The sequence below is a fragment of the Sus scrofa genome, chromosome 17 (genome assembly GCF_000003025.6).
Source record: "Sus scrofa isolate TJ Tabasco breed Duroc chromosome 17, Sscrofa11.1, whole genome shotgun sequence".
NCBI lineage: Eukaryota > Metazoa > Chordata > Mammalia > Artiodactyla > Suidae > Sus > Sus scrofa.
Genome location: NC_010459.5, coordinates 21,879,287 through 21,893,024, shown reverse-complemented (window position 1 = coordinate 21,893,024; position 13,738 = coordinate 21,879,287). Strand labels below are relative to the sequence as shown.

The window sequence follows — 13,738 nt, the reverse complement described above, 5'->3', positions numbered from 1 at the left end:
CACTCCAGAGATAAAGGTCTAATTTTCCATCAAACCAAAGATAGGAAATAGCAAAAGTCTTCTCAATTTTTGTGTGTGTATGTTTGGGGATAATAAATTCATTGGCTGGATTATGGGGGAAATGGGGGAGTCAGGGAAAGAAATATGCACACACAGAGGTGGTGGATAGATTCAGCCAATAGGATATAGGTCATAGAACTACAAAGCTCTTTGATACAAAGTAAAACTCTTTAAAGCTATGATTTCTTCCCCTTAACAGCTTCTAGCCTCTTTTTATCCCAGAGCTCATCTCAGTAACAATTCTAGCATATCATGCTTTCAAAGTCTGTAAAAGTCTTGTGCTAAGGTCCAAAGTCAGACACAGGCCTGCACCCCCAAATGAGTCTCCCCCCCCTTTGTGCTCTGTCACTCTCTGCAGGAATCCTTAATCAGTGGGAGGCTCTGCCTGCCAGAGAGGTAAACATCTCAGATCTGTTCTTAGCATTAAGAGGTGGCTGGTGTCTTAGTTTAGGCTGGGAGCTGACAGCACCACAGAAACCTGCCAGTCACAACTCAGGAAGAATCCTTGCCGCGGATGTGGAGAGGAAGGCCACTGGTCTTTTCTCTTCCCTCCCGTTCAGCTGTCTGCCTTTTGGTTGCAGAATGCAGGTCATCAAAGGAAGGGATGGAGATTGCAAGGACTACCGAACACATCCCTCCCTGGCCCCCTGGCTCGGGCAAGGCAAGATTCAGCCTTTGATTTGCACCGGGAAGGTTACGAGGAGAGGGAGCTTTCTAACCAAGGGAGCTTGAAAACAGGCCATTCTTTCTCTTTCTTGATCACCCTATGGAAGGCTGCCCACGGAACTACACAGGATAAGAGTTGGTAATTGTTTGAGAAACAAGTTGAGTGCTTCTATTGCTGGAAGACAAACCACCTGACCCATGATCTCGGGCCAGTTTTCAGGACTCCCAAAAGGCCATTTTCGCTGTCTGCACTTTTCTCTTTGTACCAGAGGAAGTGAGTTTTGCCAAAGAATGTAGAGTGAAAGATATGACTGTTGATTCATTAGGCTGATCTGAGGCCTCCCCGGAGCACTTCTGAGTTTAAAACTTACACAACTAAACCTACCCTCCTTTAGTTAATGTCTGTGAGTGCCCCCAACATTCTATATAATGAACCTCTGGGTTTGTACTCCCCAAAGCAAATTAGAGCCAGCATAGGCTGGAATGAAACCTTGTGAATAATAATAATAAATAATAAAACATTAGCACTGCCTTGCATGTAGCATCACTGCCTTCTGAGCACCACCATCCCCCAAGGGTATGATGAGGCCTGTGGATGGAAAATGTAAACCTTGTACCAAATGGTAAATACAATACACTCTTGATAATTTAAGTAAATGTCTTCTGGGTGAAACCACATTATACAAAACTCCATAGAAGATTCCATGGTGGTACAGTTGCAACAGGACTTTGTTCAGAAGGATCCCTGGCTAGAGATAATATTTTCAATCTGTGGTAGGTGGCAATGCAGAGAAATCACAGTTCTTTAATAAAATCAAAGATTTTTTAAATGAGCAAATGAAAACAGTGCTCATCCACTGGCTTAGACAATTAAATCTGTTTCAAAAGCCTCTCTGCGTGTAAACTTTCCATTAAAGAAATAGCAGAGATGGAAACAAGAGCAGGCAGGAGGCAAGCTCCAGCCAGCAACTCCTGCCAACAATAGATAATATGACCTTTTGTAACTAACCTGTTCTAAGTTTCCTTAGACAACCCAAATAATGATATTTTTCTTTTTATAGTGATTAATGCCTTTTGATTCACCAATGATGACATTGAGGAGAGTTAAATTATACTCTGCATTGCTTTAATGAGATGTGTATTTTTCCCCTGTGGACAAAAACTTAAGAGGCTGTGTTGAGCACTGAAAAAAGAGCTTTGGTTTAGGAGTCGAATTCTGGGCTCTAGTACCTACAACATGAGTGATCCTGAGAAAGTAGTTTGACTTTAGTGTGTCTCAGGGTCTTCATCTGTAAACCAGGGCTGAGCACCCTACCTTCCATGGGTGATCACTGGGATTAAGAGCCTTCCTTGGGGAGTTCCCCTTGTAGCTCAGCGGGTTAAGAACCTGACTAGCATCCATGAGGATGCAGGTTTGATCCCTGGCCTCACTCAGTGGATCTGGCATTGCCTCCAGCTGCAGCATGGGTCGCAGATGGGGCTCAGATCCTGCATTGCTATGGCTGTGCAGTAGGCCAGCAGCTACAGCTCCAATTCGACCCCGGGGAACTTCCATATGCTGCAGGTGTGGCCCTAAGAAGAAAAAAAAAAAAGCCTCCCTTAGCATTGAATTAACAGTCAGCAATATTGGCTTCTCCTTGAAACTATCTTACACTGGAAGGCACTCGTAGTTTGACACATCATCCAGGGTGCAACATAGCATAACTGATGCAGAACACAACAGAATCTTTTCCTGTCACTTTCCTGGAAGTTCTAAAGATTGCAATAATTATTTTGAAAAGCCTTACAACCATGATGACTCAATCTTACACACAGTTGAAACTAATAATAATCATCTTTGCAGTGGCAGTAGTAGTAGCAGTAATAATAATGGCTATCACTGAGTGCTTACAGTATACTAAGAACTACAGTAAGTGCTTTATATACATTATTAATACTATTAATAATAAAGAGCCAATATTGAGTAGCTCCCCTCCAAGAGGCAACATGCTAAATGCTGATAGACCTCGTCTTCAAATGATCTTATGAAAGAGCTCCTAGTCTATCCCATTTTCAATATGAAACAAATAGGGCTTTAGAAGGTTGTCTGACTTGTCCTAGATCCTCTAGCTAAGATGACATGGGGTCAAAATTCTTTTTCATTCCAAACATCTCAATATACCCTAGAGCATATCTTTTCCAGGAAATTCCCTCTCAGGTTTATTTTCATTTTTCACACTGGCTTTGTCTAGTCCGGACTCCTGGCATATAAAGGAGGAGGGGAACTCTCTTTCTTGTTCTGTTATCATGCGGCTGAATTCTTGCATTGAAATGCATTTGTTTTCATTCTTCATGGACTTTTCTCATTGGATGGACTCATTTTCCCAGCCTATTACGATTCTCATTCCGGAGTTCCCGTCGTGGCTTAGTGGTTAACGAATCTAACTAGGAACCATGAGGTTGTGGATTCGATCCCTGGCCTCACTCAGTGGGTTAAGGATCTGGCGTTGCCGTGAGGTGTGGTGTAGGTCACAGATGCGGCTCAGATACCTCGTTGCTGAGGCTCTGGTGTAGGCTACCAGCTATAGCTCTGATTCGACCCCTAGCCTGGGAATCTCCATAGCCATGGGTGTGGCCCTAGAAAAAAAAAAGACAAAATAAATATATAAATAAAATAAGAGTCTCATCCCAGCTTCCATCCTCCAAGTAGGAACTATCCAGTACACTTCCTTGCTACCATCCCTCCATGCAGTACACTTGACACTCTAATAAAAAATGACACAGGTTTACTTCTAGTGTCTTCATTTGGGCTAATCATAAAATATTAGATAGGCATGGGATAAGTGTGGTGTCAGAACACACCATTTCCCCAACCACTCTGACTAAACATGGGTGTTCTTTTAAGTTATCCAAGATCAGATCATAAGGAGTTTCAGGTCATCTTTCACTTGGAATCACCATTGTCACCTCTCCCTGTAATTAGCACAGAAGAGTATCCCATGGCATTTCTGAAGCACACTATCTTTTCAGCCACTTGACCCAGAACCATGAACAAAAAGCTGAGGGGTGAGAGATTGTATTGCACAAGGCAACTCATGTGTGTATTTTAACTGCTTGTTATTTTGCTGTGTTGAAATGACAGAAGAGTGTACTCCAAAGAATCAATCTTTGGGGGACATGTGACGTTTCCACCCATCATGAGCTTTCAACTAATAGCCCCAGAACTAATCCTCTGCCAGTCTATTTAGACCAAAAGAATCGAACAGAAAGTTCCAACAATTGGGTTGTGTTAAAAGGCATCTAGAATCTGATAAACATATGCTGAAAATTACTTTCTACCATGTGCTTGGTCAGACATGCACATCTGAGCTTTAGAAAGGATTTTAATTAACTTCCTCTTAATAACAGATGAGTTATTAATGAGTCTCCAGTGGACTGGAGAATGGCTTACGTGTACATCATCTATGCCATACTGTGAAAAAGTCATTATTTTTTTCTCTTTCTCCAGTTGTTACTAATGCTCAATTTCAGAGCTGCAATCAGTGGAAAACAACCCCAAACTGGCCTGCGGGAGAGGCCTTAGAATTTGGTGCTAAGAGCAAGAGCTTTGGAGTGAAGCCTAGGTTTGGGTTTGCCTCCTGGTTTTTCTACTGTTTGAACTGCATGACTTTGGAAAACTATTTAACTATTCTCAGCCTCAGTTTCTCCACACTTAAATCTGCTCTGTGTGTGTGTGTGTTTGTGTGTGTGTGTGTGTGTGTGTGTTGCAAACAAAGTGTTTATTAAGAGAGGCGAGAGGGAAGATAGGTGTGAAGAAAGCATAGGCAGGCTCTGGTTGGGGGCAGTAGAGAGCGAAAGAGACAGAGACAGAAAGAAAAAGAGCAAGAGAGGAAGAGAGCGACACATGCTTTGGAGGGGATTTAAATCACTTGTATGGGGCAGTCCTTCCAGACTTCCTCTGGCCAATCATCTTGCTTTGTCTGGCCTTGAGCCCACATCTCTGACTCAGGGCCCTCCCCTGCATGCGCATCTTTTAGCCAAGATGGGTTCTAGCACTAGGGTCTCTGGGAAGTTGGCAGGATGAATAACAGTCTAGTGCCCATCCCTTCCCTGTCCCCTGAGGAGTCTTTCTGCCACTGTGTAGTTCTGGAGGTCTCCTTGACCTCAATAACAAGGACTAGGTGGTCTCAGAGTCCCCATTGTGGCTTAGTGGGTTAAAAACCTGACCAGTATCTATGAGAATGCTGGTTTGATCCTGGGCTTTGCTCAGTGGGTTAAGGATCCAGCATTGCTGCAAGCTGTGGTGTAGGTTGCAGATGTAGCTCCAATTCAACCCTTAGCCCAGGAACTTTCATATGCTATAGGTGTGGCCTTAAAAGAAAAAAAAAAAAAAGGAAAAGAGAAATAGGTGGTCTCTATCTTTTAATCCAAGCAAGATGCAGTTCCTCCTCCTGCCATAATCTTTTTTTTTTTTTTTTTTGCTTTTTAGGGCTGCACCTGCAGTATATGGAGATTCCCAGGCTAGGGGTGGAATCAGAGCTAAGCTGCCAGCATACACCACCGCCACAGCAACACAGGATCCAAGCCACGTCTGCCGACTACACCACAGCTCATGGCAACACCAGACCCTAAGCCCATTGAGCAAGGCCAGGGATTGAACCCACAACCTCATGGTTCCTAGTTGGATTCATTTCCACTGTGCCACTATGGGAACTCCCATAATCTTTAATTAGAAGTATCTGTCTAGGGGACAGATACTTCAAGCTGCCTTTTTTTGAGGATGGCCATGAGAGTTCAATGGGACAAAGTAGAAGAAAGCACAGAGCCTGATAGTGTTGATTTGAATGTTGGGAGAGATGGCCTTTTGGAGTTCTCCTTGAGACAGATCTTGGGGCAGGAAGTGATATAGGATCATCCTTAATTTACAGATGAGACCTTGGTAGGGGTGGGGGTGGGGTGGTAAGTGACTCCCCCTAATTCACAGAACTTGGAAGTCAGGGTGCTCTCTACCCATAAGACCTGTGAAAAAGCCTTGCTGATGGACTGGAGGTGGCTTCTGAGAAGCTGGACAAGTGAATTCTGAGCTCAGCACCACGCTCAAAGTGCATAAGTAGCACCTGTGCTGAAGGAGCCGCCTGGTGTCAGAACTCCCAACTCTGTCAAATGACCTTGGGCCTGAGGTGTTCTTCTGAGAGACTGCTGGATACTCACGCCACTTTAGCAGGCATGTAAAGGAGCAGGGGGACAACAGGAGATGCCTCATTGCCATAGATGATGAATCCCAGTTGGCTCAGTCTCTGTCTGAAGTATCTTGTGTTTTTTGCAAGTTGTTGTACTCTCTGCAACCCTGAAAGGAGACAGGCATGAAACCCATCAATTCCCACCTGGAAAAGGGAAGCAAAAGTCAGACTGTCTTGGCAAGTGTTCCTAAATCTTTATGCAGGCTTGCATATTAATGGCTGGAAGAGGGTCAGAGTAGGGTGGGACATATCTTCTGGTGAGCAGTGTGGGCACTGATGCTGGGACTTGCCCTAAGCCTGAAAAGCAGGGTCCAGAGGGGATGGTGTTGCTAGGTTCTGCTTGCAGCTGAAGCCAGGCCAGGCTGCAGAGTGGGAGGGGAGTAGGAAGGGTGTCCAGCAAGAAGAAAGGAGATAAACTATCATTTACTAGATGCCTACTGTATGTGGGTTCTGCACTAAGTACTATAAACCTGTTAGATCAGAAGGGAGTATGACATCTCTCTCTCTCTCTCTCCATCCCATACCAGTGGTTGGTTGAGGCTTTTTAGCCAAGTTGAAATGGCCCATTAAGTTGCCCCTCATCTAGGTCTCTTTTCAAAGAACATGCCAACCAATCTGAGTTTAAAAGGGTAGCACATCCCTGGACAAAATAGATCCAGCAGAGACCAGGGTTGTTTTGTGAGGTATCTGGCATATAGAGTAATAGCGGGAGGGGAAGAGGGGGACCTCTGCTTTCCCCAGGCATAAAAATGACAGTGTTGGCCCCCAGCAGAAGGTACAGCAAGATACATGTTTCCATTTAGAGGTTATTGATGCTTTAGCTCAAAAGCTTGGCTTTTGTCCCAAGGGTGGGTCCCAGTGTGGAAGTCACACACATTATGAGATGACCAAAAGGAACTGAAGACCAGAAAGAGTTCTGGAGACCTCTGTCTATTCAGTTCTGCCTCTAATAAGGTAATGAGTAAACTAGCCAAAGCTAGAGTGCTCAATAAGGAGGATGGAATAGGATTGGATATTTAAGTTCTCTAGAAATCAGTCCAGTGTTTGCATTTGATGCAAATTGCTATTCAGCAGGAATTTTGCTGATACAGTTGACCTCCATTCTGATTGATCAGGCATCCATTCAAACTGATCATCTCTTACTCTACCAGTTATTCAATATTTTGAACATCACCCCTGGGTATTTGTAACTATTTAGAATGGAAAATGGATAAAAATTTCAGTAGCTATGTCAATCATGGTATTCTAGTTTCTTATTGAAGAACTGCCTTGACAAGAGTGGAGCAGTGTGTATCTCCTGTTCAGCATCCTTCCTCCAGGGGACCATGATGTTCAGGTAGAGTTGGTCTATCTTTCCTCTTTGCTATAGGGGTAATATGTGACCAGGGTCTGGCCTGTTGTAATACTTCATGCCCCTGATAATTAGCTCAATGATGGAACACAACCTGTCATTCAGATATACTGAGGAAGGAAGAAATGTAAAAACGAGGTCATCTTAAAGCTGCATCATTGCCACCTTAGAGAGGAAACCCACTTGAGAATGATGTTTCCTCAGAAGAAAAGAAAGCCAAGGCACAAGACAGCAGAATCTTTTTTTTTTTTTTTTTTTTTTTTTTTTTTGCTTTTTAGGGCTGCACCCATGGCATGTGGAAGTTCCCAAGCTAGGGGTCAAACTGGAGCTGCAGCTGCAGCTGCAGCTGCCAGCCTACTCCACAGCCACAGCAGTGAAGGATCTGAGCCACATCTGCAACCTGTAACACCATTTGTGGCAATGCCGGATCCCTGACCCACTGAGAAAAACCAGGGACTGAACCTGCATCCTCATGGATACTTGCTTCTTTCTTAAGCTACTTTGAGCTGAATTTATACTACTTACAACCAAATGTATCCTGGCCACTAATCCAGGTGGGCAATAAATGTATGAGGTGACCTCTAAGGAGAAGAATAATATCAAGAGTAATAATTGTAGCTCACAAATATATAATGTCAACTTTGTTACAAGCACTTGACATTCAATGGTTTATTAGTCCTCACAACAACTAGGTTGAGGTAGATGCTGTAATTTCATGTTATACATGAAGAGGAGGCAAGTCACATAGCATGGCCAGACTTTGAACCTAGGTAGTTGGGCTCTGGAATCTGTGCCATTAACCCCCTACCTTATGGTCCTCTGTCCAGTAGAAGTGATTGATGATGTCCACCTACATAATGGATGGTGGCCATCTCTTCTCCTCAAGCTCAGTAAAACTCACTTCCAACAGCTGTTATAGTCATTGTTACACCACATTTTTCTAGTATAGGCAGTTGAGTGGTTGAGGGCTGGACAAGATTTTGACAACCTCACTTTGTAAGAGCATAGTGTGCAGCATCAAGGACTAGAGTCTAGGGCCGGCCAGAGAGAAGACTAGTGAACCCCTTACTTCAGGTGTGGGGCCCTGAAGGGCTGCCCCCAAGTATTAAGGATGAACAAGTATTAGGCAGCCCTTACCCTTACCAGGTATTTTTAATCTAATCATATGACATTTTTTCCTAGGTTCCATCAATCCCCAAATACTTTAGCTCTTCCTTTGAGAGTTTTACTTTGTTCATCGGATCTAAATGCACTTGACTTCTGCAACATCTTAAATTGTTAACAGCACATGCCAAGGAATAGAGATTTGGTTGAGGGCAACACCAACCAAGGAGGAGGTTGAATGCTTAAACTCTCCCTGTTTCTTTTCCACTTAATCCTACCTATCCAGCAAGATACCTCCCCAACCCTATAAGTTCTTAGCAATCATATTGTGATGGAGAAGGTATCTGGTTTTATTGTACTTTCTCAAGAAAGCTGCTCTCTCAACCAAGCTAGCCACAATCCATGCATGGAGGACACACTTGACCTAAGAGAAGTTCATGTGATATTGGCCAGGGAGCCATGAGTTGGTCTATCATAAGAAGTTTGGCAAAGAGATAATAAATATGAATTAAACCAAGAAGGCTGTCTTACTGGTAGAGTGTGAAGGGAAAAAATTTGGAGAGAACCAGAAAGTGGCAGACAACTAGAAATTGAGGGGCATTGAGAGAAAAGCTTATTATCCATATCTGTGAGACAGATGAAGCCATTTGTCAATAGAAGCTATGGTAGCCCAGGAATAAGAGAGGCAGGCAGTGCAAGGTCATTCAGTAGCAATAGAAGGAGAAGAAACAGGGACGAGATTATAGTCCATGGGGGAGGCAGACATTAATCAAATAATTACACAAATGAATGTAAAATTACAATTCTGATGGGTAAAGAATGCTAAGTGGTATTAGGAGAGTCCATAGTGATGATTGAGCTGATATCTGAAGGATGGACATATGTCAACAGATAAAGAATGAGAGGGGAGAATTCTTGGCATGGGGAACAGGTGTAATGGTTTGTAGAAACCCAGAGAGGTTGAGAACCAGTGAGATATGGTTGAGGGTGGAGCAAAGTAAGAAGGAACAATGAATAGATTGTCTAAAAAAACCAGGAGTACAAGGATTGGAGAATCCAACATTGAATGGTTAGTAAGAGGAGGATGAGCTTAAAAGGGAGACAGGTAGATGGGATTAAGATGGAGGAATAGAGGGACTGGAGCTCAACTTCTCTCCTAAAAACAGCAAAATTTACAACTACATGCTGAGCAATCTTAAACCAAACAGACCAGAAACTTTCAAAAAGATACCCTACTCCAGAAGACAAAGAGGAGGCCACATCAAGAGGTAGGTGGTGTGATTACGTGATATAGGCAAACCCATACCTCCCGGGTGGGAAGCCCCACAGACCAGAAAGTAACTGGTTTACAGAGACTCACCTACAGGACTGAGAGTTCTGAGCCCTACATCAAACTCCCATGTGTGGGGATCTGGCACTGGGAGAAAGAGCCCCAGAGCATCTGGCATTGAAGGCCAGTGGGTTTGTGCTCAGGAGCTCCATGGGACTGGGAGAAATGGAGACCCCATTCTTAAAAGGTGCACACAGACTTTCATGTGCACTGGGTCCCAGGGCAAAGCAAAGTCTCCATAGGAATCTGGGTCAAACCTGACTGCAGTTCTTGGAGGACATCCTGAGAAAAATGGGTGAATGTGGCTTGTTGTGGAGGAAGGACATTGGAAGAAAAAGCTCTCAGGAATATTGAGCAGCATGCCTTTCCCTGGAGGTAGCCATTTTGGGAAAATCTGGCCCCACCCATCAGCACTGAGAAGCCCCAGGCAAAACAACAATCCAGGTGGGATCACAGCCCCACCCATCAGTAAACAGGCTGCCTAAAGACCCCCAGGCACAGAGCCTCCTCTAATTCCATCCAAAGGTAAAGTCCCACCCACCAGAAGGATAGGAATCAGCTCCACCTACCAGTGGGCAGGCATCAGTCCCTCCCACCAGGAAGCCTACAGCAAGCCCCCATACCAACTTCAGCCATGAGGGGGGCAGACACCATAAGTAAGAGAGGCTATAGTTCTATTATCTGTAAAAAGGTCACCACACCAAAAACCTATAAAAATGAAAAGACAGAGAACTATAACTCAGATGAGGGAGAAAGAAAAAAAACCCAGAAAAACAGCTAAGTGATCAGGATATTCTCAGCCTCCAGGAAAAAGACTTTAGACTGTTGATGCTGAAGATGATGGGAGACATTGGAAATAAACTGGAGGCAAAGATGGGTAATTTACAGGAAACACTGAACAAAGAGATACAAGATATCAAACTTAAACAAGAAGAGATGCAAAATACAATAACTAAAATAAAAATTCACTAGAAGCAGCTAACAGCAGAATACAGGAGGCAGAAGAATGAATAAGTGAGGTGGAGGACAGATTAGTGGAAATTACGGATGTGGAACAGAAAAGAGAAAAAAGATTGAAAACAAATGAGGAGAGTTTCAAAGAACTCTGGGACAACTTAAACGCAGCAACATCCATATTGTAGGGGTGCCAGAAGGAGAAGAGAGAGAGAAAAGGACAGAAAAAATATTTGAAGACATAATAACCAAAAATTTCCCTAATATGGGAAAGGAACCACTCACTCAAATCCAGGAAGCACAACGAGTACCATATAAAATAAACCCAAGGAGGAACACCCCAAGACACACATTAGTCAATCTGACCAGAATTAAAGACAAAGAGAAACTGTTGAAAGCAGCTAGGGAAAAGAAACAAATAACATACAAGGGAATCCTGATAAAGTTATCAGCAGATTTTTCAGCAGATACTCTGCAGGCCAGAAGGGAGTGGCATGATATACTTAACATGATGAAAGGAAAAAACCTCCAGCCAACATTACTTTACCCAGCAAGGCTCTCATTCAGATTTGGAGAAATCAAAAGCTTCACAGATAAGCAAAAGCTAAGAGAATTCAGCAACACTAAACCAGCTTTACAACAAATACTAAAGGAACTTCTCTAGGCAGAAAAGATAAGGCCACAACAGGAAACAAAAATACCACAAATGACAAGGCTCACCAGTAAAGGAATATATGCAGTAAATCATCCACACACAATTATGCCACAAAAATCAGAAATCATGAGAAGAGGTAGGTACAAATGTAGGACACTGGAGATGCACTTGCAATTAAGAGACCAACAACTTAAAACAATCTCATATATATATAGACTCATATCAAAACTTCAGAATAACTGCAAACCAAAAATCTACAATTGATACACAAACAAAGAAAAATCAACTCAAATACAACACTAAAGATTATCATCGAACCACAAGAGGAAGAACAAGAGAAGAAGGGAAGAAAAAAGAGCAACAAAAGCAAATCCAAAGCAATTAATAAAATGGCAATAAGAACATACATATCAATAATTACCTTAAATGTTCATGGACTAAACACCCCAACCAAAAGACATAGACTGGCTGAATGGATACAAAAACAAGATCCATATATATATGCTGTCTTTAAGAGACCCACTTCACTTCTAGGGACACATACAAATTGAAAGTGAGAGGATGGAAGAAAATATTCCATGTAAACGGGAATCAAAAGAAAGCTGGAGTAGCAATACTCATATCAAACAAAATAGACTTTAAAATGAAGAATATTTTAAGGGACAAGGAAGGTCATTACCTAATGATCCAAGGATCAATCCAAGAAGAAGATATAACAATTTTAAATATGTACGCACCCAACATAGGTTCACCACAATATGTAAGGCAACTGCTAACAACCTTAAAATGACAAATTGACAATAACACAATCATAGTGGGGGACTTTAACACCCCACTCGCAGCAATGGACAAATCATCCAGACAGAAAATCAATAAAGAAACACAGGCCCTGAATGAAGCATTAAACCAGATGGACTTAATAGATATTTATAGGACATTCCATCCAAAAGCAACAGAATACACATTCTTCTCAAGTGCACATGGAACATTCTCTAAGACTGATCATATCCTGGGCTACAAATCCAACCTTGGTAACTTTAATAAAATTGAAATCATATCAAGCATCTTTTCCAACCACAACGCTATACTACTGGAAATCAACAACAAGAAAAAAATTGCAAAAAACACAAACACGTGGAGACTAAACAACGTGCTACTAAACAACCAATGGATCACTGAAGAAATCAGAGGAAATTAAAAAATACCTAGAAGCAAATGACAACAAAGATACAACACTCCAAAACCTATGGGATGCAGCAAAAGCTGTTCTAAGAGGAAAGTTTATAGCAATACAAGCCCACCTCAGGATACAAGAAAAATCTCAAATAAACAAGCTAACTTTACATCTAAAGGAGCTAGAGAGAGAAGAACAGACAAGACCTAAAGTTAGTATAAGGAAAGAAATCATAAAGATCAGAGCAGAAATCAATGAAATAGAAACAAAGGAAACCATAGAAAAGATCAATGAAACAAAAAGCTAGTTCTTTGAAAAGATCAACAAAATTGATAAACCCTTAGCCAGACTTATCAAGAAAAAAAGAGAGAAGACTCAAATCAATAAAATTAGAAATGAAAAAGGAGAAGTAGCAACGGACGTCACAGATATAGAAAGGATCATAAGAGACTATTATATGCAACTATATACCAATAAAACAGAAAAACTAGAAGAAATGGAAAAATTCTTAGAAAGGTACAGTCTTTAAAGATGAAACCAAGATGAAAGAGAAAAGATGAATGGACCCACCACAAGCACTGAAATTGAAACTGTGATTAAAAAACTTCCAACAAACAAAATTCCAGGACCAGATGGCTTCACAGGAGAATTCTATCAAACATTTAGAGGAGAGCTAATACCTATCCTTCTGAAACTATTCCAAAAAATGGCTGTGGAAGGGATACTCCCAAACTCATTCTATGAGGCCACCATCAGCATGATACCAAAACCAGACAAAGATACCACAACAAAAGAAAACTACAGGCCAATTTCACTGACGAACATTGATGCAAAAATCCTCAACAAAATACTAGCAAACTGCATCCAACAATATATTAAAAGGATTGTACATCATGATCAAGTGGGATTTATCCTAGGGATGCAAGGGTTCTTCAATATCTGCAAATCAGTCAGTGTGATACACCACATTAACAAGCGGAAGGACAAAAACCATATGATCCTCTCAATAGACGCAGAAAAAGCCTTGGACAAAATCCAACACCCATTTCTGATAAAAACCCTTCAGAACATGGGCATAGAGGGAACCTACCTCAACATAATAAAGGCCATATATGACAAACCCACAGCTAACATCATTCTCAATGGTGAAAAGCTGAAAGAATTTCCGCTGAGATCAGGAACAAGACAAGGATGTCTGCTCTCACCACTACTCTTCAACATAGTT

General features: G+C 42.1%; 1 protein-coding gene across 1 annotated transcript in view; it reads right to left on the bottom strand.

The window, feature by feature from the left end:
- SPTLC3 (serine palmitoyltransferase long chain base subunit 3) overlaps nt 1–13,738 on the bottom strand; it is a 133,882-nt gene that overhangs the window by 10,245 nt on the left and 109,899 nt on the right. The window contains exon 10 of the mRNA XM_003134257.4: nt 5,917–6,052. Within this exon, the coding sequence (XP_003134305.1) occupies nt 5,917–6,052 (136 nt within the window). The remainder of the gene's footprint in view (nt 1–5,916; nt 6,053–13,738) is intronic.